The 18,644-nt window shown below is 45.2% G+C and overlaps 1 protein-coding gene across 9 annotated transcripts in view; it reads left to right on the forward strand.

Moving 5' to 3' along the window:
• The window catches only part of TIAM1 (TIAM Rac1 associated GEF 1), a 314,669-nt gene that overhangs the window by 129,508 nt on the left and 166,517 nt on the right, over window positions 1-18,644 (forward strand). For all 9 annotated transcript variants that reach the window (XM_055421403.2, XM_055421410.2, XM_055421462.2 and 6 more), the window contains exon 2: window positions 9,974-10,150. Coding sequence is in view for 1 of the 9 variants with exons in the window: in XM_055421462.2 (XP_055277437.2) it covers window positions 10,097-10,150 (54 nt within the window). In the remaining 8 variants the exon portion in view is untranslated. The remainder of the gene's footprint in view (window positions 1-9,973; window positions 10,151-18,644) is intronic.

Here is an 18,644-nt window from a genome sequence, read left to right on the forward strand (position 1 = left end):
TTCTTATGTAGACACTCTGCTGTACCCCAGTAATTCACCACGCAGTTATGACTATCTTATCTATTTAAACATCTATTTTTATATCCCCTCTTTCATGACTTGCTAACCATTCTAAGACAAACCACTCTTAAACGCCACCAACCAGGAAAGAAAATGGTGCTAATTTTCATCACACCTTTGTGATTGTAAGATATAGTCAATTGCAGAGACATTCAATGTGAAAAATGTATTTGTTAGAGTCAGTGACATAAGAACTTGTGTTTTTTCCTGTTACAGCTGTAGTCTTGAATGCCTAACTGGAAAACAATTTGAATTGATTTGAAAATGTAAAACTGAGATGTTTTTCATTATAAACTGAGGAGCGCATTAAGGGGTGTTTTGGATGATGTGTTCAGGGATTGACTTGGGAACCAGTGTGCTGTCATCCTGTCTGACGACTGAGAGTCTCTTTTCTTTGAAAAGATGAGGACTTACAGGTAGAGAATCACCCCAGTTTTGAAATCTTTGGGAAGCATTTCTTTGACATTTTTGTAAAAATTATTTTATTTGACTTTCAAGCGGACGATTCTTTCAGCAGAAGATTGAAATTTGATTAAAATCCTGTCTTCCCACGCGTGTTCTTTATGTCTGCATTTCTCTTCCTGCCCAGCAAATAGGTTCATCTGTACCGCGCGGATATAGTGGGGAAGGGGACGGTGGGATGAACAGGGAGATGAGTGTTGACGTATATACAGTATCTCGGGAGTCGGACACGGCTGAGCGGCTGTACTGAACTGAACTGTTGTGTGAAACAGATAGCTGATAGGAACCTGCTGTAAAGCAAGGGGAGCTCAGCTGGGTGCTCTGTGATGACCTTGATGGGTAGGAAGAGGGGTGGGGGTGCGAGGGAGGCCCTTGAGGGAGGGAGTGTGTGTAAACAGAGAGCTGATTCACTTTGTCATACAGCAAAAAGTAACACCACACTGTAAAGCAGTTACCCACGTCACCCCCCATCCCACCCCCCCTGCAGATCCTATCTTTCCACCTAAACACATACCGAAATTGAAGTTCCTGGGATCCCCCTAGCAACAGTGTTGCAGGGGACCCCATTACAGCTTCCATTTTTATGTCCCACGGCTCTGTTTTCCAGCTGTCATACTTGCTCCTTGACTTTTAGTTATTAAATCCACTTGCTATCAGAGAGGCACATGTGTGCAGAAACTTAACGTTTCTAGCTGTTCTTCCTTCCTCTCCCTCCTTAGCATCCAGGCTACCAGTTCTCTCTGTAAGCTTTTCTCCTGGAGAATTTTGCCATCTCGCATACACCTTCTGCCAACACAGATCCCACAGTGGCAGGAACAGAACCCAGGGAGGACGGAGCAGGTCGCCGTTGGGGAGGGGGCGTGTTGCCTTCTGGGGGGCCCTTTAGCCTCAGAGTGTCAGGGATCAGCAGCACGAATCGGACGCACCCCAGCCTGGTGGCCTCTCCCTGTCCTCTGACAAAGACGGTCCCAGCCCTCCTTGCTGGCAGGCAGAGTTGCCACACCAGCCACCTGCATGCGTGGCCTCAGTCCAGGGAGTGCTTGTCTGATTCACAGAGTGATCCACCCATTCTTAGCGGGAAAGGCAGCTCCCAGGCGCACAGCGGTGGCTTATGCGGTGGTGAAGGGTTGAAATCGCCGGGATGATTGGGTCCTGCTTTGCTTCATGATGAAGAAAAAAAGGATTGCTTGACGTCCTGACTGTCTTTTGGTCTGAAAGACTTCCTTCTTGGCTGCTGGAGAACAGGTGAAGGGAGAGGCCAGGTTGTTAGGGGCTGGAGAGCATCACGGAAATGGCAATTTTCCTACGTTTGGGTCCTCTTGGATGAGCCGGGGGGACCGTCTTTGGAGGTAGGCATCTGCTGCTGGGTGCGACCGTCCTTTCTCTTGTGGTGCCCTTCCTCTGCAGGACTCACTCAAGGCCAAGGCCGTGTCCTTTAAGATGGAGACACCCCTGTCTCTGTTCACGGTTCAACTTCTGCCTTGAAAACCAGATTCTGTCCCCTTGAGCTTCTTCTTGGATGGTGAAAGAGTAGCTGCCTTCCTACACTCTGTGGGGGTCTCAGGAAATGTGCCTGGAGAGGCTGGTGGGGATATGGTGGTCATGTCTGCCGAGTGGCTTGGAAAAGATGTTGTTGGGGGACACGATTGTATGTTGCAGTCTCTTCCAAACTTCAGGCATTGATGTATTTTCAAGAAGATTGTTGGGGAGTGCAGTTCAAAGCTGAAATAGTCTGATATATTTCACAGGAGTTACAGAAGCAGTTTCAACAGAGTACCGTCTCCTCTCACTGCCTTCTATGGGATGACCTCCTTCTCTCACTAGGAGCTCTTAAGCCGTGACATGGAGAAGTCGTGAAAGAAGGATTTCAGCAGTAGAAGTTAGCTGCAGTCAGCCAGCTCCATTCCCATTTTCTTTTGAGATCAGTTTTTTCAGTGCTCTCTTACAATGACATGGGTGTGCTTTTTTGATGTGACTCAGACTTGAAATTGAGCTGGGAGCCCGGAGTTGAGCTCTCTCGTGTCCTGTGGTCACTCCTCTTGGAATGTTGGGTGGAATTCTCAAGGGTTTAGTAGCTTCATGCCTTTAGAGTAGGAATGATGCTGCTTAGAATCTTGAAAAATTACGCGATTCTTGGGGTCTGTCCTGAAAAAGCTCATCCATTTCAGTAAGCTGGGACTTCATTGGAGCCCCTCTCAGAGCCAGGCTGTATGGGGGTGTTTGGAAAGATCTGATGACCAGCTGTGTAACTCTGTCCTTTGGGACTGGCGGTTTCCAAACACTTCGTAGTGGCTGATGCAATGCTGGAGTTGAGTTGTACGCATTGGCACTTGTCTGTATCCAAGTATAGTTGCAAGATGATAAATACCAAGAATCAAGGGAAACTTAGTAGTATTTTGGTCTGAAGTCACTTACATGGTGCCAGCCGGATAGTAAGCATTCCAAAAATGGTAGATCTCCCTGAGCCGGGGGAGAATATATTACTTCATTTTGCAGTGCAAGGCCTTGACTCCTAGGAAACCACAGTCATGTCTGTTCCAGCTGAACCTGTTGGTTAAGTATTGCCAAAGATTCACTGTTCTAAAATTGAAGTTATCATTTTAGGGGAAATTTCCCAACTGACTTAGCTGGCTTAAGAATATCAATTCTATGAACATGTTTTTCCCAGTTACCTTGGGTTGCATTTGGATATGCTGAGAAGTTGCTCAAAATCAGGGCAGTCTTTGGATAGGGGAACTTTCAGGAATTTTGTTTGGCCGATTTGGATGTCTATTTTTTACTCGCCTTGGAAAACATGGTTGGGCTAAAACCATTTCATCCAAGCTTTAGGGAGGAGGAATTTGGAAACCCTGTCATGTTTCATTCATCTCTGTTGAGATGAGGGGGGAGACGTGTGCTCAGCCGTGTCCGACTCTTGGTGACCCCATGGACTGTAGCCCGCCAGGCTCCTCTGTCCATGGAATTCTCTAGGCAAGAGTACTGAGGGGGTGGCCATTTCCTGCTACAGGGGATCCTCCTGACTGAGGGATCGAACCCCAATCTCCTGCATTGGCAGGCAGATTCTTTACCACTGTGTTACCTGCGAAGACCCCATCTGTGTGGAGGAATTAGTTTTTCATGGAGAATCTTGATCCTGCCCGAGGGCCCCCTGTAGTCACATGGTGTACCTGGGTTCCTCTTTGTTCAGGAGTGCTTGTCACAGCCTCAGTGTTCCCACAAGCCAGACACACTCACCCCTGATGGAATCGTCCCTTTATGCCAGATGAGGGGTGGCCAGGCAGCAGGAGGAACCAGCCACACTTGGGCACGGGGCCCCATCTCACTTGGGTTACCCCTCCTCAGCCCAGTACCCTGGAGAGCAAGCGTGCGTCCCAAGAGATCTTCCTGGTAAGCAGTTGCTACAACTCAGCAGGATCATACCTCTTCAGCCTTTCTGTCCCTGAACTGTGATTTTTTTTTTTCATTGAATCAATTATCAAGACAGGAAACAGTCATATGAAGTTTGCCTTTGAAAGGATGTGGTTCTAAAAATATGACTCAGGGACTTCCCTGGTGGTCCAGTGATTAAGAATCTGCCTTCCAATGCAGGGGACGAGGGTTCGATCCCTGCTTGGGGAATTAAGATCCCACATGTTGTGGGGGCACCTAAGCCCGTGGGCCAGAACTCTGAGCCTGCACTCTTTAGAGCAACAGAAGCCTGTGCATTGCAACTCGGGAGAAGCCCCCACGTGCTGCAGCTGGAGAAAGCCCACGTGCTGCAGCGAAGACCCAGCATAGCCAAAACCAAAAACTGGAACCCGTGGCTCATTGTATCACAGTGGTCTCAGAGGACTACTGGTGGAAATTCCTGTCTGATCTTAGCACCGAGAATGTTTGTCCTTTTTCTGAACATTTGATTAGTACCTTGTGAGTCTTACAACTACTCTGTTTTCCCCATCTGTTTGGCTGTTACCAAAACTTTACAGTCCAATTGAGCCAGCTGGGTAAATTGATACCCAGGTAAATTCATTACCCTTATTCTGTTCCCTTGTACTTCGTCTTAATCTTTGCTGCTGCTAAGTCACTTCAGTCATGTCTGACTCTGTGCGACCCCATAGGCGGCAGCCTACCAGGCTCCCCTGTCCCTGGGATTCTCCAGGCAAGAACACTGGAGTGGGTTGCCATTTCCTTCTCCAATGTGTGAAAGTGAAAAGTGAAAGTGAAGTCGCTCAGTCGTGTCCGACCCTTAGCGACCCCACGGACTGCAGCCTACCAGGCTCCTCCGTCCATGGGATTTTCCAGGCAAGAGTACTGGAGTGGGGTGCCATTGCCTTCTCCGGTCTTAATCTTTGGGTCCTTTTAATTTTCCAGTGATTATTTCTCCTATTCGATTTTCGATCATGCATCTTTGGAAGTCACTGCTAAGTCCTTTCTCAAACATAATAATAGTTAAAAAACGTCAGCAAACAAAATGACTGATGAATTTTCTTAAATTTCTGAACCAATAAACAATTTTCAGTGTCCTGGATTCATCTGTCCATCTATTCACCCCAGGCTGATTTTTGGACTAAATGTGAATACTACAATCTACATTCTTTTGGTGCTTATTGCATATAAAAAATATTCAGGATTTCTGATTTGTTTAGGATTTTGACCCAAAACTACTGCTCCCTTACGGTTTTAAGTTTCAGGGTGAAGGGAAATGTTCTGGTTCTCATTCATTTAGTAATTATGAAACACTTTGGGGGCACTTATGATGAACAGAGTAAGAATGAATGTACTTCTGTAGTCTTTTATAGTGTTTCATGTTGATTCTCTAATTTCTGTTTTAAAACAACCTTCAACAAAGGTCCATGTAGTCAAAGCTGTGGTTTTTCCAGTGGTCATGTATAGATGTGAGAGATGGACTGTGAAGAAAGCTGATCGCCGAAGAATTGATGCTTTTGAACTGCGGTGCTGGAGAAGACTCTTGTGAGTCCCTTGGACTGCAAGGAGATCCAGCCAGTCCATTCTAAAGGAGATCAGTCCTGGGTGTTCATTGGAAGGACTTATGTGGAAGCTGAAACTGCAATACTTTGGCCACCTAATGCGACGAGTTGACTCACTGGAAAAGACCCTGATGCTTGGAAGGATTGGGGGCGGGAGGAGAAGGGGACGACAGAGAGTGAGATGGCTGGATGGCATCACCGACTCGATGGATATGAGTTTGAGTGAACTCCGGGAGTTGGTGACGGACAGGGAGGCCTGGTGTGCTGTGATTCATGGGGTCGCAAGGAGTCGGACACGACTGAGCGACTGAACTGAACTTTCAGGTAGATGTTGAGTAAAGCAGATAATATTACGCATCTGTATTTTTCCTGTTAAGTTTTGGAATAGGTAGTTTGCTTGCCCATGCTCACGTCAGTTAGTAAGTAATAGAGCTTGGGGTGTAGATGGGGGTACTTTGATGGCAAGTAGAATACCCTTTTCTCTGTACACTTGGATCCCTGGAACTTGCAAGGCCTTAAAAGTGACAGGATGCCTCTCATGAGTGTTTTCTGAGGCGAAAAAGAAAGTTCTGGTGTGGCAGACATTTTAGGGAAAGCCATGGATTAACTGCCATGAACACAGTATTTCTGACATTGTCATATTTCCTCTCGGGTTGGAGTGATGAAACTTCTGAGCCCTGTCTATTTTTGAGGTATTTGAAGCCTTGGATTAGCTTGGTAATTCCCGCCCCTTCTCCAGCACAGACACTTCCCTGTGAAAACTGGTTATTTGACACCTGATGCAGAAATTGACTTTATGCGTTGAGATGAATCAGAATGAGACCGTAAAACTTGGCACATTTATCGTTCACTTCACTGGGGGTCATCTTGATGCAATGCAAGCTGTCCAACTGGTCCTGCCAGATTTTGTCAGCGTGGTTTGCGTGTGTGCATGCACTGTGGCAAATTGAGTCAATCATGTCTTCCAGCTGGGTTAATGAATTCCCCTTTGGTCTCATGACACATTTGAGGCGATCTGTTTCATCCAACTTAGACTGTAGACCCCGTTTCAGTGAGTTAGGTACCATGTTTTAAGGAATTCCCCTTAATAGTGGCCCTTCTTGTAGCATCTTCCTTATGGTTTACAAATGCTGCATAACAGTGAAAAGAATGTAGTATTGTTATTGAGAACTGACCAAGGAGTAGGCACTGATAATCATGTCACATAGATGGTGTCATTTATGCTTATTTCAGTAGAATGGTTTGCGAATTCTTGTCCCTATTTGTGGAGGGGTAAAGTGCTTTTGAACTGTGGTGCTGGAGAAGACTCTTGAGAGTCCCTTGGACTGCAAGGAGATCCAACCAGTCCATCCTAAAGGAGATCAATCCTGGGAGTTCATTGGAGGGACTGATGCTAAAGCTGAAACTCCAATACTTTGGCCACCTCATGCGACGAGTTGACTCACTGGAAAAGACTCTGATGCTAGGAGGGATTGGGGGCGGGAGGAGAAGGGGACAACAGAGAATGAGATGGCTGGATGGCATCGCCGACTCTGTGGACATGAGTTTGAGTGAACTCTAGGAGTTGGTGATGGACAGGGAGGCCTGGCGTGCTGTGATTCATGGGGTTGCAGAGAGTCGGACACGACTGAGCGACTGAACTGAACTGAACTGAACTGAAAGTGGAGGGGTAAACTGATAATTGGGCTTCCCTGGTGGCTCAGAGGTTAAAGTGTCCGCCTGCAATGTGGGAGACCTGGGTTTGATCCCTGGGTCGGGAAGATTCCCTGGAGAAGGAAATGGCAGCCCACTCCAGTATTCTTGCCTGGAGAATCCCATGGACGGAGGAGCCTGGTGGACTATAGTCCATGGGTCGCAAAGAGTTGGACACGACTGAGCGACTTCACTCACTCACTCAAACTGATGATTAATGTTTGCCGCAAATCACCTTGCAAGTAAGTGACAAAGCTGAGTTTTGACCTGATTGATGCACTCAGTGGGACTCCAGGCTCAAACTCCCATCACTGAGTCAGCTGTGTACCTGCCGCTGGTTTGTTTGTCTGTTTTTGGCTGTGCCGGGTCCTTGGTGCCGCGCAGGTGTTTCTCTGGTTGCAGTGAGCAGGGGCTTCTTCCCCCTTGCGGTGTGCGGGTTTCTCCTGCAGTGGCTCCTCCTGTTGTGGAGCCTGGGCTCTTGGGCGTGCAGGCCCCAGTGGTTGCGGCTCGTGGGCTCAGGACTTGTGACGCACTGGCTCGGCTGCTCCGTGGCATGTGGGGTCTTCCCAGACCTGGGCTCAAACCTGTGTCTCCTGCATTGGCAGGCAGATTCTTTACCACTGAGCCACCTGGGAAGCCTGTCTAACTCCTGTTGAAGGTGGATTCTTTGTGGCTCTTAAAGAAAACCCAGAGTCCTGATGGTTCCCAGGTTGCCATGGTGGAGTTAATCAGTCCACCGTGATGCAGATTGAATCCTTGGTGACTCGTTGCAACCTTAGCATATCTGCTGATCACAAAGAACAAATATGTTCTCTTCATCTGTTTACATCATGGGGACAGTTCTACAGGTCACGGGTCAAAATACTTTTTCCATCAGAATCAGGGGGAGAAAAAAAGGATCCCAGATAGACTGGGTTTTGTCTTCCATATTTTTTAAACAATGCCTGATAACTTTCACTTTCTTCCCCATAGTGTTTTTCTGCTCAGGGAATAGAAGACTATAATAGAGAAACATTTCAGTTCTGGTAGCAGAATATGTACTTTTATTTTTAAAGTATAAAAAATGCATTATCAGCCTCCATGTGCAGGTGGAGGACGGCTGCCTGCAGGCCTGACTTGCCAGCAAGAATCCAGCCCTTGCAAATTATTGGCAGCTGGCACTGTAATGAGTCCATTTCAATATAAATGGGCTGTTGCTTATTAATTTCTGCCAGTTCCTAAGCAATTCAGGAACCGCTTTGAAAATTGAAAACTTTGCAAAGAGCAGCTTAAGGAGGATGCCTGGGAAAAGAGGGGACAGGACAGCAGTGGGGGAGTTATGGCAAGGACATGTACTGCAGGGTGATAATGGCGTATTGTGAGAACTCGTGTTCCTCTCCTGGCAAGCGTGGGTCACCAGGTTCACGGCAGAGTAGCATGTTTTCCAAGATAGGGTGAACGGTAGCTTCACTTACTGTGCTGTCTTCTATGGATATGGATATTTATTTATTTACTGTCTTGATGGGACCGCCTTCCACAGCAGTAGGCAATTTTCTCTATGTTTCTCTGCAAGCTGTTTGTCATCTTGAGTTCCACCTTAATGAGGCTACCAAGTTATAGGTGCTAGTCGTGGGCAGCCCCACAGGAATGATCTGTAGGAGAGGAATGAGAGGCAGCCACCCCCAGGAAGCCCTCGGGGCTTTCTCCCGTCTTGTAGTTTAGTCACTATGTTGTGTCCGACTCTTTTGCGACACCATGGACTGTAGCTCACCAGGCTCCTCTGTTCATGGAATTTTCTAGGCAAGAATACTGGAGTGGGTTGCCGTTTGCTTCTCCAGGAGATCTTCCCGACCCAAGGATTGAACCTGCATCTCCTGCATTGGCAGGCGGATCCTTTACCACTGATCCATTAGAAGCCCCTCTCCTGTCTTAGCATCTCCAATCTCACCAGAAGCCAGGTTTTAGAAAACAAAGACCACTCACAATGCCTGTTCATGGAGCTTATTTTGAAAACATGAGAATTCCTGAGCACAAATGCTCAGCAATACCCCGTGTATACGATGAAAAGGTCTATCATATTGAATTTGATCTTTTGTTTTACTGTCTTTTAGCATGTTCTTCAACTTCTGTGATAGCTATAGCTCTGCTTTGAGACTCCCTGACTGCCTGTCACTCATTTCTGTTTGTTGAGACTTTTGAAAGATTCAAAGGGAATCACGAGTGTAGGGGCGCAGGTACCTTTTGCAAGTACGGTTTTCTCCAAGTCTCTGCCCAGGAGTGGGATTGCTGGGTCGTATGGTAGTTCTGTTTTTAGTTTTTAAGAGCCCCCATGCTGTTCGCCACAGTGGCTGCCCCAGTCTACATCTCCACCCACCGACACCCCTTTGCTCCGCGCCTTCTCCAGTGTTTATTGTTTCTGTATGTTTTTGATCATGGCTCTACAGCAGAAACTAACACAACATTGTAAAGCACCTGTACTCCAGTTAACACTTTAAAAAGAAGAGGGAACCATGAAGTCATTCCACTGGAATCAATTTCTGTTACCTGACACCTTCATCTGTAGGGACAGAATGAAATGATAAAATATTACTGAGTTTGTGGAGCGATTTACTACTGTGAACGTGAGCATGCTTATGCCTATGGATCTATGCCTGTCATTTTAGACCTGTGGCTGAATGTTGCATTGTTTGATCTGGGGTGAGCTATTTCACACGAAATGGATGTTGGAGAACTTATGCAAATGGGTTTGATGGAAAGTTCCTGTTTCCTGTGTTCTGGCTGAATAGTGGCTTTCCTTTCTCTGCCCTCTCCAGGTTTTTGGCACAGCTGCATAGACGCAGATGAGACTGTGATGGCCAGCTCCAGGGGCAGGTGCTGACATACTTCCCAGCCACCGTCACTGTTCATCCTGACGTCATCACCGGCTCCATATCTAAATGCCACAGTGCTCTTGGGGCAAGTTGGGCTGGGAACCGTTGTTGCCTTGTAAGGTAAGTTTGTGAAAGAGTGCTTGAGCCTGTGTATACCTCCATGAATTAAACGTAATGCTTCAGAGGTGGTGAGACAGGTACCATGGCATTGCCATGGTGTTTGCAGCTTATGGGAAAAAGAATTTGGACTCACTTTTTTGGGTTAAGGTTACACCCATCTAGCAATTCAAAAGTATTAGCATTAAAACTAAAAAAAAAAAAAAAAGCAGGTACCTATCTTTTTCCCTCTGTGAATTGCTGTCAGGGATCTTTGAAATATATTCCCAAGCTTTACATCTTTAGATGGGATTATGTTTGAAAAAGGTATACCTGACTTCAAAAATCTTACTTCAGAACAATGATATGTTTTGTTTCTGGTTTGGATAATCTTTTAAAAAGCAAAATAAATGCAGCCAAAATAATAATCTTTCTAAATCAAAGATCATCTTTTATTTGTTGCAAAACTTTCCTGTTTAGTCTTCTGTGTTAGGGGTATTTGTGTGTGACTTGGCAAAATGCTTTTCATGGGTTTGTAAAGATGTAGCTAAAACTTTCAGAGCTTTGTCTCAGTTTAATCTTAGCTCTCCTCCCCACCCCCCCCAACCCCCTACCCTGTCTTCAGGCTCAGCCTCCAGTAGGGAAAAAACAGGCTTGAAACCAAGCCCTCCCACTAGAATCTAATTTTAAATGTGCAATCTGTTGTCTTGTGATTTTTGCTTCAAATTTAACTTTGAAATAAATACATTTCATCCTTTTTCCTGCAATTTTGGAGGTCTGTTTTCAAATCATAGAAGGGTAATCATTGTGTTTATTTTAATAAGTTCTTAAATACCTCAGGAGGGAGTGAAAAATTTTATTGTTAACAATTATAATTTATGTACATCATTAGATGCCTTATGTTCATATTCCACAGCACCCTTACCAGCAAGAGAAACCTTGGTTTAATAGTTAACTTTGACTTGAATATAAGTTGGGTCATCTTGTGCACACTTATGGGCTCTAATGTTTTATATTTTTGAAACATTCTTGTTATAGACAATCTGAGAGATGAACATCCCATTGAAGAAAGCAGTACTAAAACTTTAGCTCATTTAGATGGTCAATATAATGAGTAAGGCATGGTCCCTGCCATTGGGAGATTGTAATAAAATAAGAAGGGGTTTATGCAAAGAAAGACAAGTGTGTCAGTGTACAAATAACCATGCCACAGACGGACTGGGAGGAGATCAAGCAGGGTGCCACTGGAATGTTGAGAAAGGATGGTTAAATCTAAGCTCGGTAGTATTTTCTTCTTTATCTTAGGTGATTTTCCCAAGTCATCTGCTTTAAGTTTGGGTTTGGTGCTTTTTTGCTGTAGCTGTTGGCCTGGTGTCCCCATCCTCACTCTCCAAGAGTTACCCAAGAAACCTAGGGACTTAAAGCCTGATTCTTTTCTTCCCCGTAACTGAACTCTAGTAAGGGGCCTGCCTGGCAGTCGATTAAGGCTGTGTGCTTGCACGGCAGGGTGTGCAGGTTCTAGCCCTGATCAGAGAACTGAGATCTCACATGCAGCCTGGTCAAAACGGTGAATTACAGCTTCAGAATAATAGCTTTGGAAAATTCAAAAAGCAAAGTATACTTTTGAAAATTAAATTATCGCATAATCTCTATCTAGGATTCTAACTTTAAACATTTTTCCACAGGTCTGTATATTCTCCGTGTGTGTGTCTCTCCCTCCCTCCCTGTGTGTGTGTGTGTGTTTATGAGAGAGAGAAAGGAGGTAAAATATTAACATCTTTAGAGTTTTAATCTCCTCAGAGTCAGTATCTTGGATGTGCATCTCAAATATAAGTTTTTACTTCCTGAGAATAAGAGTTTTGCTCCAGAGGTGATTGACCCTAATAATATAATTATCTTTTTGATTATCTACTTCTGAACAGGGCAAGCCCCAGCAAGCTGACCCGCAAGGCTGGGCTTTAATCATGTGGTGCTTTCCTGTTGTTCAGCTAAAGGGTGGGGCATTTTGCTGTCTGGAGTACCGCTTGAACTTCTGGTCTCATCTAGGGAATTAGACATCCTAAACCATAAAAATATTATTATAACCTCCTTAGTCTGCAAGGTGATGAGGTTAAATTCTTGTTTCACTTGTATCTTCTTCCTTTCCCCCTTTTTCCCTCTGAACAGTCTGTAGTTATAGGAGTATTTTTCTCTGTTCTCTCTGCCCAGAGACCTTGACCATGGGTGAGTTTCTGTTAACTGGAATGTTTTCTCATGCACTACCAAGAAAACTTCATGTCTGATGATTAAAAAAATGCAGCTCATTTTGTATTTTTTATCAAATTAAAAATATTTTACTTTTCTTTTTAATTTGTATTCTCCTTCTCCACTCATGTATAATAATTGATGTTCACGGTGATCTTGCATAGATGTTCCAAGGAGTTAAGTTTTTCATTTATTTCAGGAGTGTTTATCATCACTCAGAGAACACAGTTATACTAGTTGTTTTAAAAGCTTGATAATTCCAACATCTGGGTCACTTTGGGGTTGGCATCTATTGATTGTCTTTTCCCCTGAGAACTGATTAGATTTTCCTGGTTCTTTGGGATGCATTGTGGACACTTTCGAGTATTACATTGGGAGAATCTAGGTCCTGTTAAAATCATCCGGAGAATGTTGAATTTTCTTTTTTTCCTATTTTAGTAAGCAATCAACCTGGCTAGGTTCAGATGGCAAGTTCTGTTTGACCTCCTATGGGTGGTAGGTCTGATGTCAGTTCAGTTTTCAAAGCCTTTACTCCACACGTGCACCACTTGGGAGTTAGACTGAGAGGTGAGCTGGGTTTTTATCATAGCTCAGTTCCCCAAGCCTTTGCTGTCTTTCTTTGGGTCAGTCCCGGGCACATGCACCTGAGGAGTGAGTCTTGGACTTGGGTAGATATATACACAACATTAGCTGATTTGTTTCCTCCAGCTCTGTCTTTTCTGAGATTGCCCTCACTCTGGCTTGCAGGGATCACTATTATCGATTTCTTTGGCCAGAATGACAGGGCATGCCTTGTGAGTTTTTGCTTTTGTCACATTTAGATGTGTGCTCAGGCTTCCCAGGTGGCACCAGTGGTAAACAACCTGCCTGCCAATGCAGGAGACAGAAGAGATGAGGGTTCGATCAGGAAGATCCCCTGGAGGAGGGTATGGCCACCCATTCCAGTATTCTTGTTTGGAGAATCCCATGGGCAGAGGAGCCTGGTAGGCTGCAGTCCACGGGGTCGCCAAGAGTTGGATCAACTGAAGTGACCCAGCACGTATGTACAGACTGTGTGCTCACCCTCCGTGCAAGGCTGGAAGAGAAATGAGAATAATAAAACCGAAATGGGACACTCACTCTTGTTCGAGTGGCTTCTTCAGTTTTGTTTGCTTGTTTATTTACTTTGGCTGCGCTGGTCTTCACTGCTAGCTCCCACAAGTGGGGGCTTACTCTCTGGTTGTGATGTGCTGGCTTAGTCGCCCCTCTGCGCGCAGGATCGTCCCAGAGCAGGTATTGAACCCAGGCTCCCTGCACTCGCAGGTGAATTCTTAACCACTGAAGCACCAGGGAAGTCCTTGTGTTTCTTCCGTTTTTGATTCCCATCCCCAACTTACCTGCTTTTGCTTACTCTTTGGAATCCTCAGGTAATTGCTTTTTACTTTGGTTCAGAGTTTTTTAATCTTTATCAATGGAAGAAAGACCAGCCACTGTGTCTTACATCATCTTGGCTGGCACCAGATACTATAAACTGTATTTCAGTTTTGTTCACTACTGTATTAAAGACAGAAGCCCCATCCCTAGTTAATCAACCCTACTTCTCTATTGAATCTCATGTTGGGCCCTTGTTTTGTGTTTGCTGTTTCCTGATGACATTGTGCTAGATAATGCCCAGTGTGTACTTATTGTCTTATTGCATAATTTGTTGAAAAAGAGGATTCAAAAAAGCTTCATTCAGCAGCATTGTCACTTTTAAACAAAAATTTCCCTCAACCAGAAACTCCCAGTGAGTGACAGCTTTAACTTTTTATTTTGAAATAATTATAGATCCACATGAAATTGAACACAGTAAGCATACTCTTCACCTAGCTTCCCTTAATGGTTGCGTCTTACTTAATTTCCATAAACTACCAAAGCCAGGGACTTGACACTTTTTTTTAAAGTGTGTAAATAGCCTTATTACATAAGGCTTATTAGGCTAATAAGTCTATAAAAGCAGTCCCTGAGAAAGAATCGCCTATCTGATGTATCTACGAACCACCCTAATGACTGTGCTTTTTTTGTGTGTGTGTTAAATTGTGTTCGTTTAGGGTATATAGCATAGTGGTAAAGTTATATTACTTTTCAGATTCTTTCCCCTTAAAGGTTGTATCAAAATATTGAATATAGTTTCTTGTATCATACAGCAGGTCCTTCTTGGTTATCTATTTTATGTATAGTAGTGCTCTTGCCTGGAAAATCCCATGGATGGAGGCGCCTGGTGGGCTGCAGTCCATGGGGTCGCTAAGAGTCGGACACGACTGAGCGACTTCCCTTCACTTTCACTTGGTGTGTATATATTCATCCCAAACTCCTAATTTATCTCTTCCCTCCTTTCCCCTTTGGTGACCATGGGTTTATTTTCTGTGCCTGTGGGTCTATTTCTGTTTTGTAAATAAGTTCATTTGTGTGTTCTTTTACTCAGATCCAATCCCAGGGATGGGGGAGCCTGGTGGGCTTCCGTCTATGGGGTCACACGGAGTCGGACACGACTGAAGTGACTTAGCAGCAGCAGCAGCAGCAGCACATAAGCAATAGCCTAATATTTGTCTTTGCTCACTTCCTTTAGGATCATGGTCTCTCGGTCCATCCCTGCTGCTGCACACGGCCTCGTTTCACCCCTTCTCATGGCTGAGTAGTGCTCCATTGGACATGTCTGGCACACCCCTGAGTAGTGCCCCATTGGACATGTCTGGCACACCCCTGAGTAGTGCCCCATTGGACATGTCTGGCACACCCCTGAGTAGTGCCCCATTGGACGTGTCTGGCACACCCCTGAGTAGTGCCCCATTGGACATGTCTGGCACACCCCTGAGTAGTGCCCCATTGGACATGTCTGGCACACCCCTGAGTAGTGCCCCATTGGACATGTCTGGCACACCCCTGAGTAGTGCCCCATTGGACATGTCTGGCACACCCCTGAGTAGTGCCCCATTGGACATGTCTGGCACACCCCTGAGTAGTGCTCCATTGGACATGTCTGGCACACCCCTGAGTAGTGCTCCATTGGACATGTCTGGCACACCCCTGAGTAGTGCTCCATTGGACATGTCTGGCACACCCCTGTCCATTCATCTGTCAGCGCAGCTTTGGGCCGCTTCCATGTCTTGTCTGATGAACTTCCTTTAAGTACTTTCACTGTGCATTTATTTTGATGGCAGTACTTTTTTACTCTTTCGCTGTGTATTTACTTTGACAGGATTTAAAGGAAGTGACTATGAAAAGTTTAACTCATGACTTAAGGAGAAAGGTCATGGTGTTGGGAAGAACGGAGGACTCATCCTCTCTCTAGTGTCCTTGGTCTCTGACCCTAAGAATCTCTTGATTTTTTTTTTGGACCGTTTCTACTTTCAGATGACGCCTGCCCATCATGTCGCTGTGTCTCCTTTGCTTGTATTTTCTCTGGATGATCTCAGGCTGCTCAGTCCTGAGCTGTCTCCCCACCCAGGAGGAGCGGTCCTCTCTCAATTCCAACCCCCTTTCCTAAACCTGCAGAAGGAGGAGGGGTGGAGGAGTTAAGTGAGATGAGACAGAGGCAAGGCCATGAGTCTCTGCCTGGGTGACTGAGGTCGGGGAGAGCAGTGGACCCGTTAACTCAGCTCACAGAACCAGGGTGATCGCAAACCCAGTGGCCTGGGCTGAGGGACCTACACGGGTCTGCAGGTGGAGCCCTAGAGAACGGCACGCAGACTGGAAACGGGTACCTTTCTAGGCACTCTCATGTAGGAGAGCTGGCATTTTAAGGCCAGCGTATCTTTTCTCTAGTTCACGTTATGCTAACGCCCTCTTCGCTTTTCTCTTGCAGTTGTGTGAGTGTGTGGTTTTACATTCTAGATTAGATTTTGTCATTCATTCATTCTGTATTTTTCTACTGAGCACCTCCTGCCTTTCAGGCAGTGTTTTAGGCACCGAGAATATAGCAGGACACGAGACAAACTTTCAGCCTCCCTGATGCTTAATTAGATTCTAGTGGGGAAAGATAGAGAATAAAAAATATAAGTAAATGAAAAGCATTTTTTGAGACAATTGTGACAAATGTTAAGGAGCAGGGGGAAGCAAACAAGAGGGGTGGGAAGGGTTGAGCTCTGAGGGGTCATTTTGGATAGAGATGCTAGGAAAGGTCTCTTTAAGAAGGTGACATGTGAGTCAGGATCTGGAAAGAGAGAGCCAGGTGTAGCTGCCTGAAGGCTGGAGAGGTGGAGGCCAAGGAAAGAGCAGGAACAAAGGCTGTGGGGAAGCCAGGAAGCTGTGCCTTAGAGGATTGGAAAGAAAGTTTACGATTTGAGGTTTAGATTCGGACAGTTGTTTCTGTGGTACAGTCTTGCCCACCACCTCCTGCTTAATAGGTCTCCCACTAACTACTCTCTGCAAGTGCACGCTGTTTGAGGCCACTACTATTTTCCAACAGGAAGTCAATAGGGAGTTGAATGAGTTTAAAAATGGTAACATTTTCTAGCTTGCCATCAAGTACCTGTATTCTGAGACTCTGCTTTTCAAGTTGTTACAAATTGAGTTTCTTACAATTTTGAATTTGTTACCATATTTCTTCTGTTTTATATTTTGGTTTTTTGGCTTCAGAGGCATGTGGGATCCTAGCTCCATGACCAAGGATCCGAACCCCACCCCCTGTGGTGGAAGGCGAATTAACCAGGGAACCACCAGGGGAAGCCCCTGCTTGTCAATTTCTAGCCCAGTTTTTGCATTTCAGCCTGTCCTCTCCCCCCTTAATCTTTCCTCTCTTTCCTAGTGACTGTGTGGTGATTATGTTGGCTAAATACTGATCACTACCTTGTACTTTTGTTTCTAAAGTGCATGAGCATTTTTTGACTCCTTATCATGCGTAGAACACTTGTAGTCTCTATGAGTATGAGTGTACATCGCTCAGGCGTGTCTGACTCTTTGCAACCCCACAGACTGTAGCTCAGCCAGGCTCTTCTGTCCATGGATTTTTCCCAGGGAATAATAATTGGAGTGGTTTGTCATTTCCTCCTTCAGGGGATCTTCCCAACCCAGTCATCCAATCCAGGTCTCTTGCATTGCAGGCAGATTCTTTTACCTTCTGAACAACCAGGGAAGCACTCTCGATAGAGGCTTCAAAAAGGAAGTGTAAACCACTTTCTGCCCAAAGTTACTTCCAGACTCAGAGAAACAAATAAAGACTGTGTGTAAAGTATAAACCAGGCTTTTTTGGTTTGTTATAAGTAAATGATAAGGGTTAAGTAGGAGAGAGCGGGGAAATGTGAAGATGGTGAAAGTGGCTGGCATTCCCATTTGTGTGTGGAGAGGATTAGGACTTTCAAGTCATCAATGTTCTGGGGTTGCCTGTGGGATGGGGTTGTCCCTGAAAGGGGAGATTGTGTCTGTTTTATGCAGTGAGCAATTTTCATTTTTCATGCTTGTGTTGTTTCAGGGTCCCCCACTGACCCCCACATGGGCCTTCATGAGTCTCACTGACCTTTGGGGGAAAGCTCTTCAAGGAAGGGGTGTTTCGGCAGTCCCTAGGAACATTTTTCTCTTAACTTGAGTTGCTTCAAACTTCCTGCTAACTCGACTTAGATCATCCCCTGAGAATCGTTCTTGGTAGGATTTAAGAGATTTGGCATTCATCTCTAAATTCTAGTTCTGAAGATAAAAATGGCTTCTTTCCTACCTTGGCTGGCTGAAAAGAATCTTGCTACTAAAAATGCTATTTATATAACAGACCCGTCAGAGCGATGCAGGGAACGCTGTAATTCTTGAAGGCTTGGGCCATTTGCTTTAGGAAACCGCTCCTGAGGCTTTTAACTTGATTGGTTTTCTGTTGGCAGAAACAAGCCTAACCAGAAATTTGTTTTTGAGAATATGTCTGTCAATTTATATTTGCAAACTTTTGTATACAGCAGAAGGGGGGGCTCCATCCGAGCATTTTGGGGGGTCCATTCGAGCATATTTGGGGTGACAGCATTGCCCTTCTACACCGCGGTTTCTGTTGCCTCCATTCTTTCCCTCTTTTGAGTTTAAATCTATGTGATTCTTAAAATGGGACTGTGGCTAACACTTTTAATTACTCCTTGGCAAAACATATAGATACATAGATACATTCAGGTATCTTTTTTTCTTTTATTTTCCTGAGCTGTGCTGGGTCTTCTCGAGACTGTGTTCAGGCTTTCTCTAGTTGTTTTGAGTGGGGACTGCTCTTTGCTGGGGGTGCGCTTCTCTCTTCTTGCGGACTCTAGGCACGCATGCTTCGGTAGTTGTGGTATGCAGGCTTAATTGC

Source organism: Moschus berezovskii, chromosome 1, assembly GCF_049115385.1.
Source record: "Moschus berezovskii isolate FMDL1 chromosome 1, NW_MosBer_1.0, whole genome shotgun sequence".
Taxonomy (NCBI): Eukaryota; Metazoa; Chordata; class Mammalia; order Artiodactyla; family Moschidae; genus Moschus; species Moschus berezovskii.